This window comes from Coturnix japonica, chromosome 7, assembly GCF_054131305.1.
Source record: "Coturnix japonica strain WE chromosome 7, WE-NBRP24, whole genome shotgun sequence".
NCBI classification, from domain to species: domain Eukaryota; kingdom Metazoa; phylum Chordata; class Aves; order Galliformes; family Phasianidae; genus Coturnix; species Coturnix japonica.
Genome location: NC_140669.1, coordinates 13,882,591 through 13,898,108, shown reverse-complemented (window position 1 = coordinate 13,898,108; position 15,518 = coordinate 13,882,591). Strand labels below are relative to the sequence as shown.

At 45.7% G+C, this 15,518-nt stretch overlaps 1 protein-coding gene across 24 annotated transcripts in view; it reads right to left on the bottom strand.

Moving 5' to 3' along the window:
* KALRN (kalirin RhoGEF kinase) overlaps positions 1-14,227 on the bottom strand; it is a 434,749-nt gene extending 420,522 nt beyond the window's left edge. For 23 of the 24 annotated variants that reach the window (XR_014947909.1, XR_014947910.1, XM_032445881.2 and 20 more), the window contains exon 1: positions 13,535-13,987. Coding sequence is in view for 22 of the 24 variants with exons in the window: in XM_032445881.2 (XP_032301772.2) it covers positions 13,535-13,607 (73 nt within the window). In the remaining 2 variants the exon portion in view is untranslated. The other variant, XM_085552327.1, reaches the window with a different exon arrangement.
* Positions 14,228-15,518: the final 1,291 nt, after the last annotated feature.

Genomic DNA, 15,518 nt, shown 5'->3' with positions numbered 1-15,518 from the left:
TTTCTCTGAACATTAACACCACCTAATCCAAAGCAATACATTACAGCTTTCCCGTTTGTTTCTGGAAGGAGAATAAACTCAAATTATTTCAGCACAGTGGAAATACTGTGTAGAATCACACAACAGAAACATTAAGACAGTTTCAAGAGACTGAACATGAGGCTTATATTTACCCCTACATGTTGAATGCCTCCTGTAACAAGATAAAGCCAGGGCCAGGGCCCACCACAGTGCTTCTATAGAGCTTCTGCATCCTTTGATGTTAAGAGAAACTGCATGAGGATGCATCCAGACTAGATATAAGTCGCCAATGCCACAACAGCTTATGGCTTTCCAAATCAAGATCATTTATCATCATTTGGTGTAATAGAGATGCATGGTTTTGTGACACATGTTTTAAGGTCTTACATAGTACCTACATCTGTAAGTCAAAGGCAGAATTAAGGGCAAAACTTACGTAAATCACTGCATAAACTCTTTAGCCATGTGGGGTTTTAAATCATCTTTTACAAATAGTCAAAATAAAAAACGTAATGGTATTTCATAAAAGGAAACAGCCACAACTCCAGACTCCCACCACTTGAAGGGAAACAGGACAGCCAAGAAACTGGAGTATTACAAACAGTTTTGCTCTTTCCAGCAGTAGACCTGAAACTCCCTGCACCACCTCAACAGCAAAGAAGTAGGACTGAAGAAAAGAATTTGTTTCTGCCTGATAAGTGATTGGTATGCTAACCCTATCAAGCCAGGCAAAGATGGAGCCTCAGAGCCAGATCCGTTCAGGAAGCAGCCAGGATTGCAGTGGTGAGATGGCCAGCAGGGACGATCCTGTGGGCTCAGCACAACACGCGTGTGCCCAAGACCAGTTCAAATCAGGTCACAAAATCCAATTCATGAAAATAACCTTTTAAAAATAGATTGCTACAGTTGGCTAACTCGGAAACCTAAGTGCTTCGGGCTGCTGTCTGAGCTACTCTTTGCAGGGTGTCCGCGCACCAAAAGAAAAGTAATGACTGGAAAAGCTTTAAACGAGTTCCTGGAACAGCTCTCATCCTAGAGAAAATACATACATAGACTGCAAGGGCAAAAAAGGGAGCCAGGAGAGGAGATTCTTTTAGAAGTCATTTGCTGCAGCTGTTAACATCACTGCACAGTAGACAGGAAAAAAAAAGGAATGAAGCCTAGTCCTGCTTTGTTCATGTGTGCACTTCATGTGCCTGCTAGTTAGGCACGCCAAATCTGCCCTCTGTGCTATCCTATTAATGCCAGGATTTTCACTTTAAACTATATAATGTTTCTGTCCTGTCCATTTGAAATTCAGCTATTCTGTGTGCACACAGGGGTCACTGCACCCCAGGAGCAGGAAAAGAAGGAAAGTGATGACGAACTTCCTTCTCCCACCCCTACCCCCAAGTACTCTTGCTCAGTTCAAAAGAGAGGCTCATTTGGATTTGAGACTTTTGAAGCCAGGTATGCTCTTTCCTTTATCTTCCAGATATATGTGAAAGGAAAGCTTTTGCAGGGGAACAGCAGCAATAAAGCAAATGAGAGCTGTGCTCCAGACTGGAGGGCAATGCAGAGGCAACAGCATTTACAGGTGGAGGAGAGAGCTCCCCCAGCAATCCCTGCAGACCCTCAGTTGCTGTCTGTGCCGTACCTCGCACAGTCTCTTTCCCTAAGTATAAGAAATACCAAGGTAACTTCCAAAGAGGAAGTTTTCCTTTCTGCTATATATTCCCCTTGGATATGCAATATGACTTTATTTCTTGCCAGCATGAAAATTAGTCTTTAGAGTAGTGCTTATTCACATCTCTTTGTAATTCTCATTCACACCTCACCCAGGGAATGTTGCTGCTGCACACAGGTAGTAACTACAATCCAGTTCTGAGTTCCTCAGATGACCACAGGTATTTATTCCATTCTGAGAAACTCCACATTAAACGAACTGCTCCATTTGGAAAAGCAGCACGTAGCTTCCACATTCACTAGATGTGTACCAAGAGGAAAAAGTATAAGGAAAAATGAGACCAAGGAAAGGAAATTGTATACTATGTTTATAGCTCTGTTAAAGTGAACTGTGTGGAACCAGCCAGGAGGCACCTTCCCATGCCCCCGAGTAACCAATGCACCCATGGGAGACATCCATGGCACAAACCTTGGATCAGAGCACTTGGAACTGTAGCAAAAAGGAACCTGGCACTTGTAAAAGACCAAAAAAATAAAAGCAGGATCAGAGCTCTGAATGGTTCCTGACAGCATTCGCTTCAAGAAGAAATCTCTGTAAAATATGGAATATATTACCAAACCTGGCTGGAAAGCAAAGCATTTTTAGGTAGGTGGAACTTTTTAATAGCATGTCATTAAATCACTCTTACATTTAGCATTTAATAGATGTAACTTTCACAGCAGCACACTCATTATGAAGAAAGCACAAGGGACTGTACCAAATAGCAAGCAGAATGGACCCAGCACCCAAGTGCCTCGTTGTTTTTTTTTTTAAGCATTTGGATACCATGGTGATGAGAAACATCATCTGGATGCCTTAAAGCACTGAATTAGAAATACTCTTACTCTGCCACCAGTCCTCCGGCCCCATCCTCACCTGAATCTGTCAGATGAACACAGGTCAGAACTTCCGCCTGTGTAAACTACTGCAGCTCCTCTGCTGTAGCTGGCATCAGGCCATTTTTTGGATCAGATGTGGGTCTGACCTACACGTACTTAGATAGTCAGTGTAATAAATATCTTAAAGCCATTTGACTGGCTAGTGTGGACATAGGAAAGGTGTGTTAATCCCATTTCCAAGACTAAGAGCAAACTGTACAACCTGCCTGAAGTAGGTCACCTGCATCCATATATAGGTGCTCGCGTGGAGTGGTTTAAGGAGAGTTGAGTGTTTGCACACCAAGCTGATGTCACTGCTGCTTTAGCCGAGACTTTTGACAATCCTGAGGTACAAAGGGATTGGTGTGCTTTTCTTGGCTCGTGACCCAGCAATGCAAGTTAAAGTCAAGCAGAGTTGTCAGGATGTGCTCCGTGAACATAACGCTGAGTTTACACACACACAAAAAAATAGTGCACAAAGCCCACATAACTTCAAGAATCAGGAACTTTTGTGCCGGATTATCCCTCTTTCACAAATGGGTTTTATAAGACTTCCCCATTCTACACAAACAGTGTCACTATTCAAGTGTTTTGAAATGTTTTACTAAATCTGCTCGCTAAATCTGCACAATTATCTCCATTATCTGTGCCGTTATCTCTCTTGCTATGTGACACCAAGGAGTGGTGAGGACAGCTCAGGCAGGCAATGTAACTGCTGGTCATCCTGCACATCTCCAGCACTGTTTAACTTTCCAGGCAGAAGCTGTAGGAACCTGTCATTTGAAGTGGGAACCCACCAGCCTCTGGTTTTGAACTACTGTCCATGGCCACCAGAAGTCTCAAGCAAAAACGCTGCAATGGAGCTGAAGCTGAATCAAGCACTGAAACCAATTCCAATCACATCAGCCAGGGCCAAGATGCCAGTAACACCTTACTGAGCAGCTCAGTGATGTAGACAAGCAGGTTTTTTTCCCCCTTTTTAAAATCTTTTCCCACAATAATGGCTTGTACACTGAGAAGCATTGTTGCAGATCCTCATTGCCACACAGATCAGTATTAATTGATCGTAACCCATCTAATGCATCAGGTTTTTCCTCTGCTCAGTTTTAGCATGAGAGGTTTTTCAAACCAGAATCAGCAAATTCCTCCAGGCTCCCAAATAGTTAAAGACCATTTCTTTAGGAAACTGATAAATAACCTGCAGAAGCAGACAGATAACACAGCAGCAGGAACCTGTGAGAGATAGCTGCCCTATTTCACACCCCAGCTAACTTTCAAGCAGGATTCAGCTGAACTGGAGCAAGCTGCTAACCAGAGAATTGCACACCATGGATCTGAGTCCTTGAAGCTCACAAGATCATTACTATTCACCCGGCAGGCCTGACCGACTCCTTCGGACTAAATTTATCTGAGTGCCTCAGACTGACTCTATTAGCATCACTCCTGAACTCTGCTTCAGCACAAAAAAGCAGAGCAGGAAAGTTAAATTGCTGTGAACGCAGTGGCAGTCAGATCCAAGGAGACCGGCTCTTCATGACATCTTTCTGCGAACAAGAGGTATTAAATGTGAAGCAGGAGGATTTGGGCTCAGTGTCTCTGCTTCATAGGCAAATGCCTTATCTCTGCAGCATCAAAGCAAGGCAGGCATTGGGTACAGTCAGAACTGAAAGACTGCAGTGTGACAATAACAGTCTTAGATGGTGAGGGGAATCTCCTGCCGGAGAAAATTCTGCTGGTTTTCCTGTACAGTGCAGTACCTCATATGGCCACCTTCCTTATTATGAGCATGGCACATGCACAAGCTTGGCCTGTTACCTCCTTTAGCTATGCACTCTGCCAGAATCTGATGACATTTTCCTGACATCAGAAACCCTACCTTTGGCTTTCCATCCTCAGAGCTACACACAGCTCTAATCAAACCACTTATTGTCTCATTTCTGTGATTTCCTTTGGCTTCTGACCTTCCCAACACTGACATCACCATTTCCCTTCCACATAGGATGCAAGCTGTGGCTGCTTTCCCAGCAAAGTGCCTTCCAGCTCTGCTCTGAAGCACTCTGCTGGAAAACCTTGTTGCTTTCTTCCATGTATTTCAGGTTTCCCTACAGTTTTCTCATTTCTCCCCCCCTTATTGTGTTGCTCTCAGCCATTCCCTGTGCTCCACATCCAGTGTCAAATTCCCTGATGCCACAGGCTTGTCCTTCAGACACATTTAAAAGCAGAGCAAAGTGAAAGACAATCTTTGGTTAAATGAATTCCTAATCCACTCCACAGTTTCCACTGTAAGTAACTTCATGGCAAAGACCATCTTTTTGTTCACGTAGCATCCGTTTCAGAAGGAACTAATCAGCATCCGAGACAATAAGAGAAATAAGCACCAGTAGAGAACCATCACAACACGATGACAATATTATAGGGCCCAAAAGAGATTAGTCCTACAGAAAGATTCAGTATTGCAACTCTTCCAGTGATCTCCTGGCCCTGGAGCCTCAGGAGCTGCACAGACTGACAGGTTCAGCCCTGAAGGGCCTGCTGAAGCCAGCAGCAACCCACTGAAACTCTGCATCTGGAATTTCCACTAAACCTGTCCCGTGGGAAAAGACAGTAGTAAACAGTGGAAGAGAAACACAGTCCAGACGTTTCCACAGAAAGTAAATCTGCTACCACAGAGTACTGCATATTTCTTGTTAGCTATTATTTTTAACCTCTTACAGATTTATTTTTACTACAATTTAAATGTATCTGTTATATGCCATAACATTAGTATTACGAGACACGGTAAAATACTGAAATTTCCTAGGCACTTTGATGGTATTTTACAAAACAGGGTGTTAAAGCCGGTGGGGGCTGTGGATCACCACAGCAGCCACCAAAGCGATGACCCCATTACAGCTTTACTTCCTAAACCCTCTTAATGAACAACAGAAAAGTTACCCAAAATCATGGAATTAGTCCCAAAGCCATTGTGTGTTTCCATCTTTCCATTAAATTAGGAGTGAGAAAAAGGAATTACCTACATCCAAAGGGATGACGATCTGTGCTGCTACCAGGGTGTGGGTAGGCATGAGACTTGAGCTCCCAGGGACCTTATGCCAAAAGGACATTTAACATGAAAGCTACCTGGGACTGAAAGGTACCCTGAGAATTTCCATTCCGTTTTTTATTAAGCTGTTTTAAATAAGTGAAAGTTTGTCTGAATAAGTGTCTCAAGATTTGGCCGTACAGCATATTCTCTATTAAGTCTAATACAAGACATTTAAATATATAAATTATGTCATCATTAATCAACTTTTCAATAATGCAAAACTGATGGTTTATTCACAACCAGGCAAACTACTGCAGAGTTTCTTTCCATCCTTTTGAAAAACTCTACCACAAAGCTTTGTTTTCAGCTTGGATGCTGTTTGGCACAACAGTTTGATATTTACTTAAAAGATCAGTGAAAAACACGCACAGCTAATTTTCCTAAGTGCCATACCAGAGTCCCCAGGGGCTGTGTGTTTGCCCACCTTCTTGTACAGTAATATGATTTGCCCCCAGCTAATAAAGCATGCCTCATGTTAGCCAAGGCAAAGAGGTTAGTTAGTGTCCCCCTGCTTTCTTGAATTATATATTCATGGCAAAATGCTAAAGATGAGAAATTGCATTTCAAAAACACATGCATACATATATCCATTATATATCTACACAGATGTAGGTATAGATATATATGTATTATTTTTTTTAACCATGTGGAATACAAGCCGATAATCCCTGCAGACCTCCTTTTTCTTCCTCATTGCCCCGTGGTTTATCATGTCCAATTAGCCATCTGCCATGCCTTGCCACACAAAGCGGCCGCTCTCCTCCCAGCAGCCCAGCAGCAGGCCATTGTCCTGACTGACAGACAAGCACACACCATTGTCCCCAGCAGCCACTGGCTCCCAACATGGACTGGGTTGCAGTGAGAGCACCCAGATACATTCTAGGAGTCAGGAACTACACAAGCAGCACCAATATTATCAGCAAGCCTTCAGGAGGCTCTTTTTGCAGCATATATTCTAATTTCAGGTAATAAACCAGCCAAGGCCAACTCCCTCTCTTCATATCCCACTGCAGCAGGACATGCTGTCTTTGCTGCCTTACCCAGCACTCACCTTCCAAAGGAAGGCTCACAACCTCCATGAGAATGCAACATCTTTGAGTGAAATCATTCCTTTTAATGATTTTTATTTTGAAGATAAAGCATATCTTCTGCCACGTCAGCAGAGCTTGTTACACACATGCAGAAGAGTTTAAAAAACCTGAAAGCTCAAGTAAGTCTACCTGGGTACCATTTACACAACAAGGTTAATTTAATTTCTCTCCCAAACAACATTCACTCACCCTTTTTACCAAGGCCACTTCACTTACAGAAATGACCAGAGCAGCTGGTCTGCCAGTCACTGAGATCTTAAATTGAAGATCATTTCCTCTTATTATTCTCAGCAAAGCACGATGTGACCTTACACTAAAAACTACAGTCTGCCTAATTATGGCAGTTTTGTTCCATCAGTGAAGCTGCAATGCTGGTTCCGATAGTTAGGGTTACAAAAAGGGAATTTCACTTTTAGTCTTAGAGACAGTTTGTTGCCCTGAAGTGGGAGCATGACAAATTACACCAGTGTACGTCAGTCACTGTACTGCACAGTATTTGAAGACAGTCCTATGTTTTAGTTACAAAGCCATATAATGTTGATAAGAGAGAAAGAACCGCAGTAAGACAATTTATTCTAGGCGGCAGTTAATGAAAGTGAGCAAACGAAAATGAATATTTCTACTTAAAAGCAGAAACAGAATTAGCTCCTAAGCCTTTGATTAGGAAACAGGAATTATTTAACTTCCAATTTTTTACATGATGTTTCACACCCCAGTGTAGAACATAATTAATTTGAATATATCGGTTTTACTCTTAAGTGTATCATTCAAAATATAATAAATGAAAAGTGACTGAAACTGATGTTATTCCTCAGCAGTCACACACATAACTTTTACAATAACTTACAGCAGAGAACAGTCCTTCTCCTGAGTTCAAACACTAGGTCTAAACTAGATCTGAAATACCATATGGAAATACAAATATTGGGCTGAAATATTCCTCCATCCTCAGCCCAAAACACAGTGAATCCTATTTCAACAAGCTGCAACCCACACCTTGCACAGGTGGCTGACTTGAACCTGGATTTATGACTGCTGCTGCAGTGCCAGGGCCAAGTTCTGTTTTCTGGTTATATCAGTGAAAACTCCCAAATGATTCCTCTGAAGTCCTCTGGATCTGTGTGACAGTAACACAGGCTGTCTAAGAGATGAGTGGAAAAAAGAGCTTCACAATATGATGATTTTTCTTTTACAGTCCTCTGCATTGTAGGGTCTCCATTCAGACAATTCTATTGGACTTCTGTTTGCCTTCTCTCTTCATACCCAGCTTTCTTTCGCAATATATATATCACAAGATTCGCTGTTATTCTTGCCAGAATTGCCAGGCAAAACTCCTCAAATGGCACAGGCCTTTCAGTTAAACACAGGGTATATATGCCACACAAGCCTGTAAAACCAGGGCTGTTTATCCAGAGAAATAATAAAAGCAGAACAGCAATCCAAATCAAACAAAAGCACAAATACCTCTAAGTTGTTTCACGACTTACTTTAGGTTTCAGTCATAAAACGTACAGTGCTATGGGTTTATAAGGCCTAATACTCCATAAGCATTTTCTTTGATGCAGCTATGAAGTACTTATAAATACCGCTGAGTACGGCACGGCACACGTCGCCATGGAGCAGTAAAGCAGCTCTACATCCATAACCAAACTTCCTAGGGACCATAAGGTCAGAGCAGCTGGAACAACAAAATACTTCATCCTGAGCCTTCCAGAAGCCCAGAACACCTGTCGGTCTACAGGGGTCCCCAGAGGGCTCTTAACACAAAGGGGTGTGCTTGAAGAGAGGGAATCCACAAAATATATATATATATATAAAATAAATCAAAGTTTCTCCAAATTTAGCCCTCGTGTTTTTCTTGCCCCTTACTATAAGATTTGACACAACACAGGAGTTGGCTAGGGGGGAGCAGCAATAGTTACATTTTCCTCTTTGATGGAAAGATTTTGGGATAGCACTTTGCTTCCTCTTGGAGCTTTGCCCTAAAGTCAGGTGAAAGCAATGGGCCCTTCCCTACCCAATAACACCTGCAGGTGCCACATCAAATCTGCCTGCAGCACTTGTGAACTTTACTGGTGTCTGTGCTCCAGTCTCACTTGCACTACTTCACCCTGCGCTGGGAATCAAGGGCTGCGAGGCTCACTGTTTCCCAGCCCTGAACAGAAGCAAGGCGTAACGAGCCTTTTCCTCTGGAAGCAACTCCATTCAATAATTAACATCAAACAGAATGAATATCTTCTTTCTGGACTATAACACAATGCACACTCAGCCACAAACAGCACACCGCAAATGACGCTATCAGGTGGCAACTCTACTATCCTGCTCATATACCTGGGCAAGGATGAAGGGAAAAGAGTGAAGAAACACTCCTCTGAACACCTTTTCTGAACTAAATCCCTGATTTAAATCACTCCCTTCCAGGATCAGACAACAGACATCATTCCCTTTTGTCACTGTGCCCCCCAGTTCAGCAGATACTGCCCCATTTGTGATCAGAACCTGCAGGGGCAGTGGGGAAAACGATAGCTGCTCCTGCCAGGACCCACTGATTCATCCATATCTCCTTTGCTGCACCTACATGCAAGGTCCCTGCCAGTTCCTGGGGTAGCAAAGCTCCCTCAGGAGCCCCACAGAGCAATAGGGCAGAGCCATAAGGCCCCACATGCTGACAGGGATTTGGGATGATGTGGGTCTACAAGTGAAATGACACAACTGTCCTCTTGTCCACATCAGTCACAAGGGAAAAAAAAAAAAAAAGAAAGAAAATATGGAAAGAAAGGAACAAACCTCATATTCCTGACAGGGTCAGAGGTCAGAGCCTCTAAAGAGCAGTGGGGATTTTAATTAACAGCATCACCTTCAAGAATAATGGTGTGTACAACCTGACAGCCCTTCTACACCACAGCATCCTTTATCAACGTACATCACCAGACCTTATGAATTATAAAGTCTCAAGATGAGGAAGCCATGCATCACCCAAACACTCCACCCCAGTGACAACTAGACTGAATCAATTCATCTGCTCTGTGAGGAGACACTTGATTCCATCAACCTCAAGGAACACTTCTGTGCAGACATCACTTCAAGCACATCTATTGATCACACAGCCCGGCCACTGCCAATCATTTTTAAGTTATTTAGTAGCGGAGTAGCCAGTCACTTGTGCACAAATGAACAATGCTGGAAGTCTAACGGGCTGGTGGAAGGCTGAACACAAATGGAATAATTCATCGCAGTCAAAGGAGATGGAGCAGTATCAATTTTCAGCTCACACACAGGAAGCATCAATGACAGATCAGGCATCTTCACATCAGATGTAATCAATGTTATACTTAAGGACCAAAAAAAAAAAAAACAATTTAGAAAACGGTACTGCTAACAGACAGTTAATATTGATGATTAACCCTTCAGTAACCAGTAGATCGCCAAGTTGTTCTGACAATGACCTCTATAAATCTCTAATACATTGGAAAAGGATTTTCTCATATGCTGGACTTCTGCTTCCAAACCACACTGCAGAAATTCCTGCAGCTTAGGCACAAAGACAAAGCTTTCCCCCTATGTCTATAGCCAAGGGACGTCTGCCATTTGTACAGATACAGAGAGACTTACTTTACGTTTGAAACAACAGGTATTTGGATTCAGTTCTATGCGACGTAAAAGTCTCATTCACATTTAACATACACAGCTGAGAGCTTTAGAGAACTTGCTCATATTTCATTATCCATCACCAAAATAGACATAAGAAACTTAATAAGATATACCTAGGCACAGATTTAGTTTCTTACTCAAACATGAGCTCAAACAGAAGCAATAGACTCAGTGCAGAAATTGCCGCCTTGATCCAGCAGTCTCTGTTATCCTGGAAATCTGAGCTGGAGGTTGCAATCCTCATTTCTGCCCTTAAGGTCCCTCTGCCTGGTGAAATGTATCCCAGTTACATGGGAGCAACTCTCTAAAAGACAGAATTGCTCTTTGCATATATGTGATGGTAAAAATTAGACCAGTCCTTTGTGTCTCTAGGGGTGCTTAATTGCATTTCAGCATCAACCACACAGGTGTTAAACCCATGCTTTTCTCAAAGTCACTCCTACCTCTCACCCATATATGCTCCAGAATGGGTCTGCCTTTATTACCCTGTGTAATTCCCTCACTTTTATGTTCCACATACAGTTCAGAGACCTGCTGTTTCAATTGTTAGAATCACTAAGGGACCTCTCTGTCCAGTTCTGGGTGCTGCTGGTGCAACACTCCAACACAGTCACCATTCCCAGCAGCAGCCCTGTAGGTCCCAGCAAGAAACAATTGATCCCCCTGGCTCCAGCACATTCTGTCTGCTTACTAAAAGCCTCCAAGTGAGACATTCATCCTTTGGAGTCCATTTTTTCACTGAGAGCAATGAGTTCATGCTTTGCCATGTAGTAACAGTGAATTCAGGAAGAGTTTATGCATACTACTGTATGCTTATGCTGGTGAAGCAGCTACTCTTTAAGCCACATAGGTTCATATTTTATTTGTTGCGGATGACCAAGGGCATGAAAGACACCACGGTTATGCTTGATAAATCCAGAATACAAGTCAGCACACAAGAAGTAAAAGAAAAAAGCTCACACTGAGTGAAAAAGACTGCTGAGCTTACGCAGGTCTTTGCAGCTATGACAGACCAAACTCCATCTCCCTCCCAGCCCTTGTTCAGTCACCAATAGGGAAAAGAGTCAGCAGCATCTGTCTGCAGCTTTCCTCTGAAGCCCCTCGGTGGCTCATCTCCTGCCACCCAGTGAGACCAACCTCAGCTCCAGTACAGCCTCAAGAAGCAAACAGTACACAAAGAGTGCAGAAAACCAACATTTAAATTTCATGAGCCACGCCTGCTATCGTTTGCTTTCTCCCCGTTTCTCAGTAGTGTTGATTGGTCGTTGTAACAACTGACAATCAAAATGAATTACTAAGATTTTGCCATGTCACCTTTACATGCAAAATGCTGCATTAGTAGTACAGAAACAATTCTTTAAGCTCCTTCACTGAAGCTTTACAAGGTAAATGAGCCAACCAACAGGAATGGTCTATGCATACATCCTTTGGCACAAGGACTTGGCATCCCTTCCAAACCCATATTTCTGTGCTGTTGTTTCCCCCAGAAACATCAGGAGACTGAAGCAGGCAGCAGCGTATCTGCAGTTCTACAGGTGAAATTGCTGGTGGAGAAGGCAGAGTGGGAGAAATGCCTAGTCACACGATTCTCTGTGCCTTTTCCTTGTTTCAGAAATGCTTTTCTCATACAAGCTAGACAGACCTGGCTCTCTCCAAATTCAATTCTGTTAACATGCTTACGCTAAGGAGGCAGCATCACAGGGAAATGAATTAGCTTGGAGGAAGGAGGGGAGGAAAGGTGGGGAGACCCTTAAGCTGCACGTTTCTAAAAGGGAAATCAGTGCAATTTTTCTTTTGTTTGTTGTGTTTGGTTTTTTAAAGCAAGTCTTTAGTTGCCCACAAGTGCTGATGTTGTGGAAGCTTGGGAAATGAGCTTGTAAGCAGGTGAGCTATCAACAGGCAAATACCCTATGACTTAATGGCTTGTGAATCACAACATACACACAGCCAGACCCAGTTACAGCTATCCCCTAGATCACAGGCTTTTCTCGTAGATGGGGTGTGGGAAGCTGCTGCAGCCTTCAGGATTTAACTACTTTAAAGTTTTGGTGATTACATAATTGCTTGGGTATTGGGGGTTTTTTGTCTGTTTGTTTGTTTTCTTCTATAACTGGATCTCAGATCTCATTGCTAACGAGCAGGTAGATGGAAGAAAACAGCTGAAAAGCAAAGTCTTGACAAACAGCTGTGCCAATAAGTGTCAGCCTTCACCCCCAAGGGTCAATCCCCTTATGAAACAAGCATTTAATCCTTTACAATTTTTAATTAAAAATCTACCAAGAATCCCGTAATACTTTCTCGAGACTCTGATTCTGTCGGGGGAGTGCTGACCACAAGTTGTTTCAGTAGAGATGTTGATCCAGTGTAAATCCACGTTTCAAAGATAAGGGCTACCACGCCGCGGGTGAACGATGCAGCACGTCCCCATCGCCCAGAGCATTTAACTAATTGCTGCATCACTAACGAAGGCCCCCTCCCAGCTTCGCCGCAGCCCAGCGACCCTTCTGCTTCACTTCAGCATCCTCTGAAAGCGGAGGGCGGAACGCGCTCTCCCATATCCTTGAGACATTTGGCGAGCACAGCATCCCCGGGGAGCAACGGGCGAGCGCTGCCCGAGGCTCCCCCGCCCTGGTCGTCCACCCGAGGGCGGCAGGAGGGAGCCGAGCCGTGCCGGGCAGACAGCCGGCTCCGCGTTCCCGAACCGGCCGGTTCCCGGGTGGCTGCCCCTGCTCTCAAGGCTAAGCCCAGCCAGCGCAGCCTCCCCCTGAGCTCCGTTCCGCGGCTCGCTTCGAGCATCCCCGCGGAGCTTTTGTGCCTGCCGGGGGCGGGAGCCCAGCCGGTCCCCTCCCGCCCTGGCCGGCGGTGGGAGGGCAGCCCCGTGCGGCGGCTCCGCAGCAGCAGCATCCTCCCGGGGGAGGGAGAGGGCCCGGGCAAGCCGTGCCGAGAGATCTGCGGTGGACAAAGCAAAAAGACAGGCGGAGAACCCCCTTCACATCAACCCCCCGCGGCTCCGTAGCCGCCGGTGCCCACACCGCCGCCAGCCCCGCATCCCGCGGCAGAGGCGGCCCTGCCCCGGCCCCTTCCTCCCCCGCGGCTCCCCTACCTGTTCGGAAGAAAGCATCCACCTCCGAGTCGGGGACAGCGCCTTCCTCCGCCGCCCCTTCGGTGGGATTCATGGCTGGGGGAGAGGAGGCGGCGAGCCCGGCGGCTGGTAATATCCAGTGAGTTAGGGAGGAGGAGAGCCGAGACAGAGAGAAAAAGAGGGAGGGAGGGAAGAGAGGAAGGAGGGTGGGATGGAGGCGCGTTTAGCAGCGAGCACAGCCGAGCGCCGCCCGGTTCATCCCTTCCGCGCTGCCTGCGGGGCGGCTGCCCCGGGGCTGGGTCGAGCTGCGCTGCCCGGAGGCTGCGCTGGGCTGGGCTGCCCGGGGCGGGGTGCCGAGCCCCGCCGCCGCCGGCCCCCTCCCCTCCGCCCGCTATTGTTCCGCTCCGTGCCCCCCCCGCCGCTGCGCTGCCCCTCGCTGCGCTGCCAGCCCGGCCCGGCCCCCGGCAGCCGCCCCCACCGCTTCCCTACCGGCGCTTCCTGAGCCGGGCCGGGCGCGCAGCCCGCAGGGGCAGCCTCTCCGCGGGGCGCGGTCGCTCCGCGCAGCAGCGCGCACCGGGCGGTCTGGGGCGGGCACAGGTGCGGGCTGGGACGCCCCAGATGGAGCCTTGTTTTGTTGTTGTTGTTGTTTTTATAGCCTGCCCCTATGCGCTCCGCAGCCATATGTCTGTGCATCACGCTGCCATGTCTCCCCTCGGATGAATAACCGCGGGGTACAGCATTAGGCTGTCAGCTGGGCAGGTAGTCAGGGGCTCAAAGTAATCGCTGGGGTGGCTATAGGAAAACCTCTCCCATATATATATATATATATATTTTTCTCCTCCCTCTTTACTCTTCACGGGCTGCAGTGCACAATGGCTTTGCAAACAACCAGTGAAACTGCACACTGTTGCAGGTACACCTCTGTGTTTTACTCTTCACAGTCCCACAGGGATGGAGGGTAGAGAGCAGAAAAGGAGTTTGAAAAAGCAAGATTCTGCTCCCTGCTCAGGCATTGATTCAGCTATTTAAATTATTTTATTTCCATGCTGTAGCTCCAGTATTTGCGATTTGGGACAACTGCTGTCTCAGAAGGAGCACTATGAGGGATGCTCATTTGTACTCTGTTAGCAGCTGTGTTAAATATTATTCCCTAAGCCCAGCTATCAAGATTTCAAGCACAGACTAGCACAGATAGACAGGAAGACAGGTATTTGCCATTTGGCCATCTTCTTCTCCCATTCACCTATTTGAAGTCTCACCAGCTTCTCATTCCTTTGCAATCATGTAACAGCACCAAAACCTGCAACCTGCTTAGGGAGCAGTGCTGCTGTTCCACCTATTCAAAGCACCACTCTCAAGCAAAGGGTTACTTGCACACCCCACAGGTCATCTGTTACCTGTGCCACAAGTAAGAAGGAGCAGCTGGTGGAGCCAGCACCCCCTGGGATGTGTTCCACTTGAATAACCCATCTTTGCTGCAAAACACTTCCTTCTATCTGAAGACAAAGAGTCCCTTAGCCAGCAGGTCCCCACATCCCCAGAACCCTCCCGTCCCCATAGGGATGATGCCCAGTAGCCACTCCTTTGTCACTGATGTTTAAAGGAGCTCTGTAAGTGCATGGGAGGAAGCAAGTTGTACACAAGGACAAAACATCTCTGTGTCACCCCAAAGGGACTGGCTGGAACACAGCACAAAAGCTAAGCATCAGGCTGTTGTGTCTCCAGACAAAAAAAAAAACAAATAAATACTTGGAACAGGAGAAATCTCAGAATCAACTGGCTGTGAGTGACACTGCTTGGATCAGATCTCCCCCTATCTGCAGGTTAGAAGCTGAGGCTGGAGGAGTATCCCAGAGTATTTCAGATGACGCAGGAACATGGGTTTCCTTCATCTCATCTCTTCCCAATAGAGGGTAGCAGAAGGCTGGGTTTGGATGCATGCCTGCTGATTGATGCATTGTACTTGATAAAAGGGCCAAAACTTTCCCTAGAGAAACAAGTATTG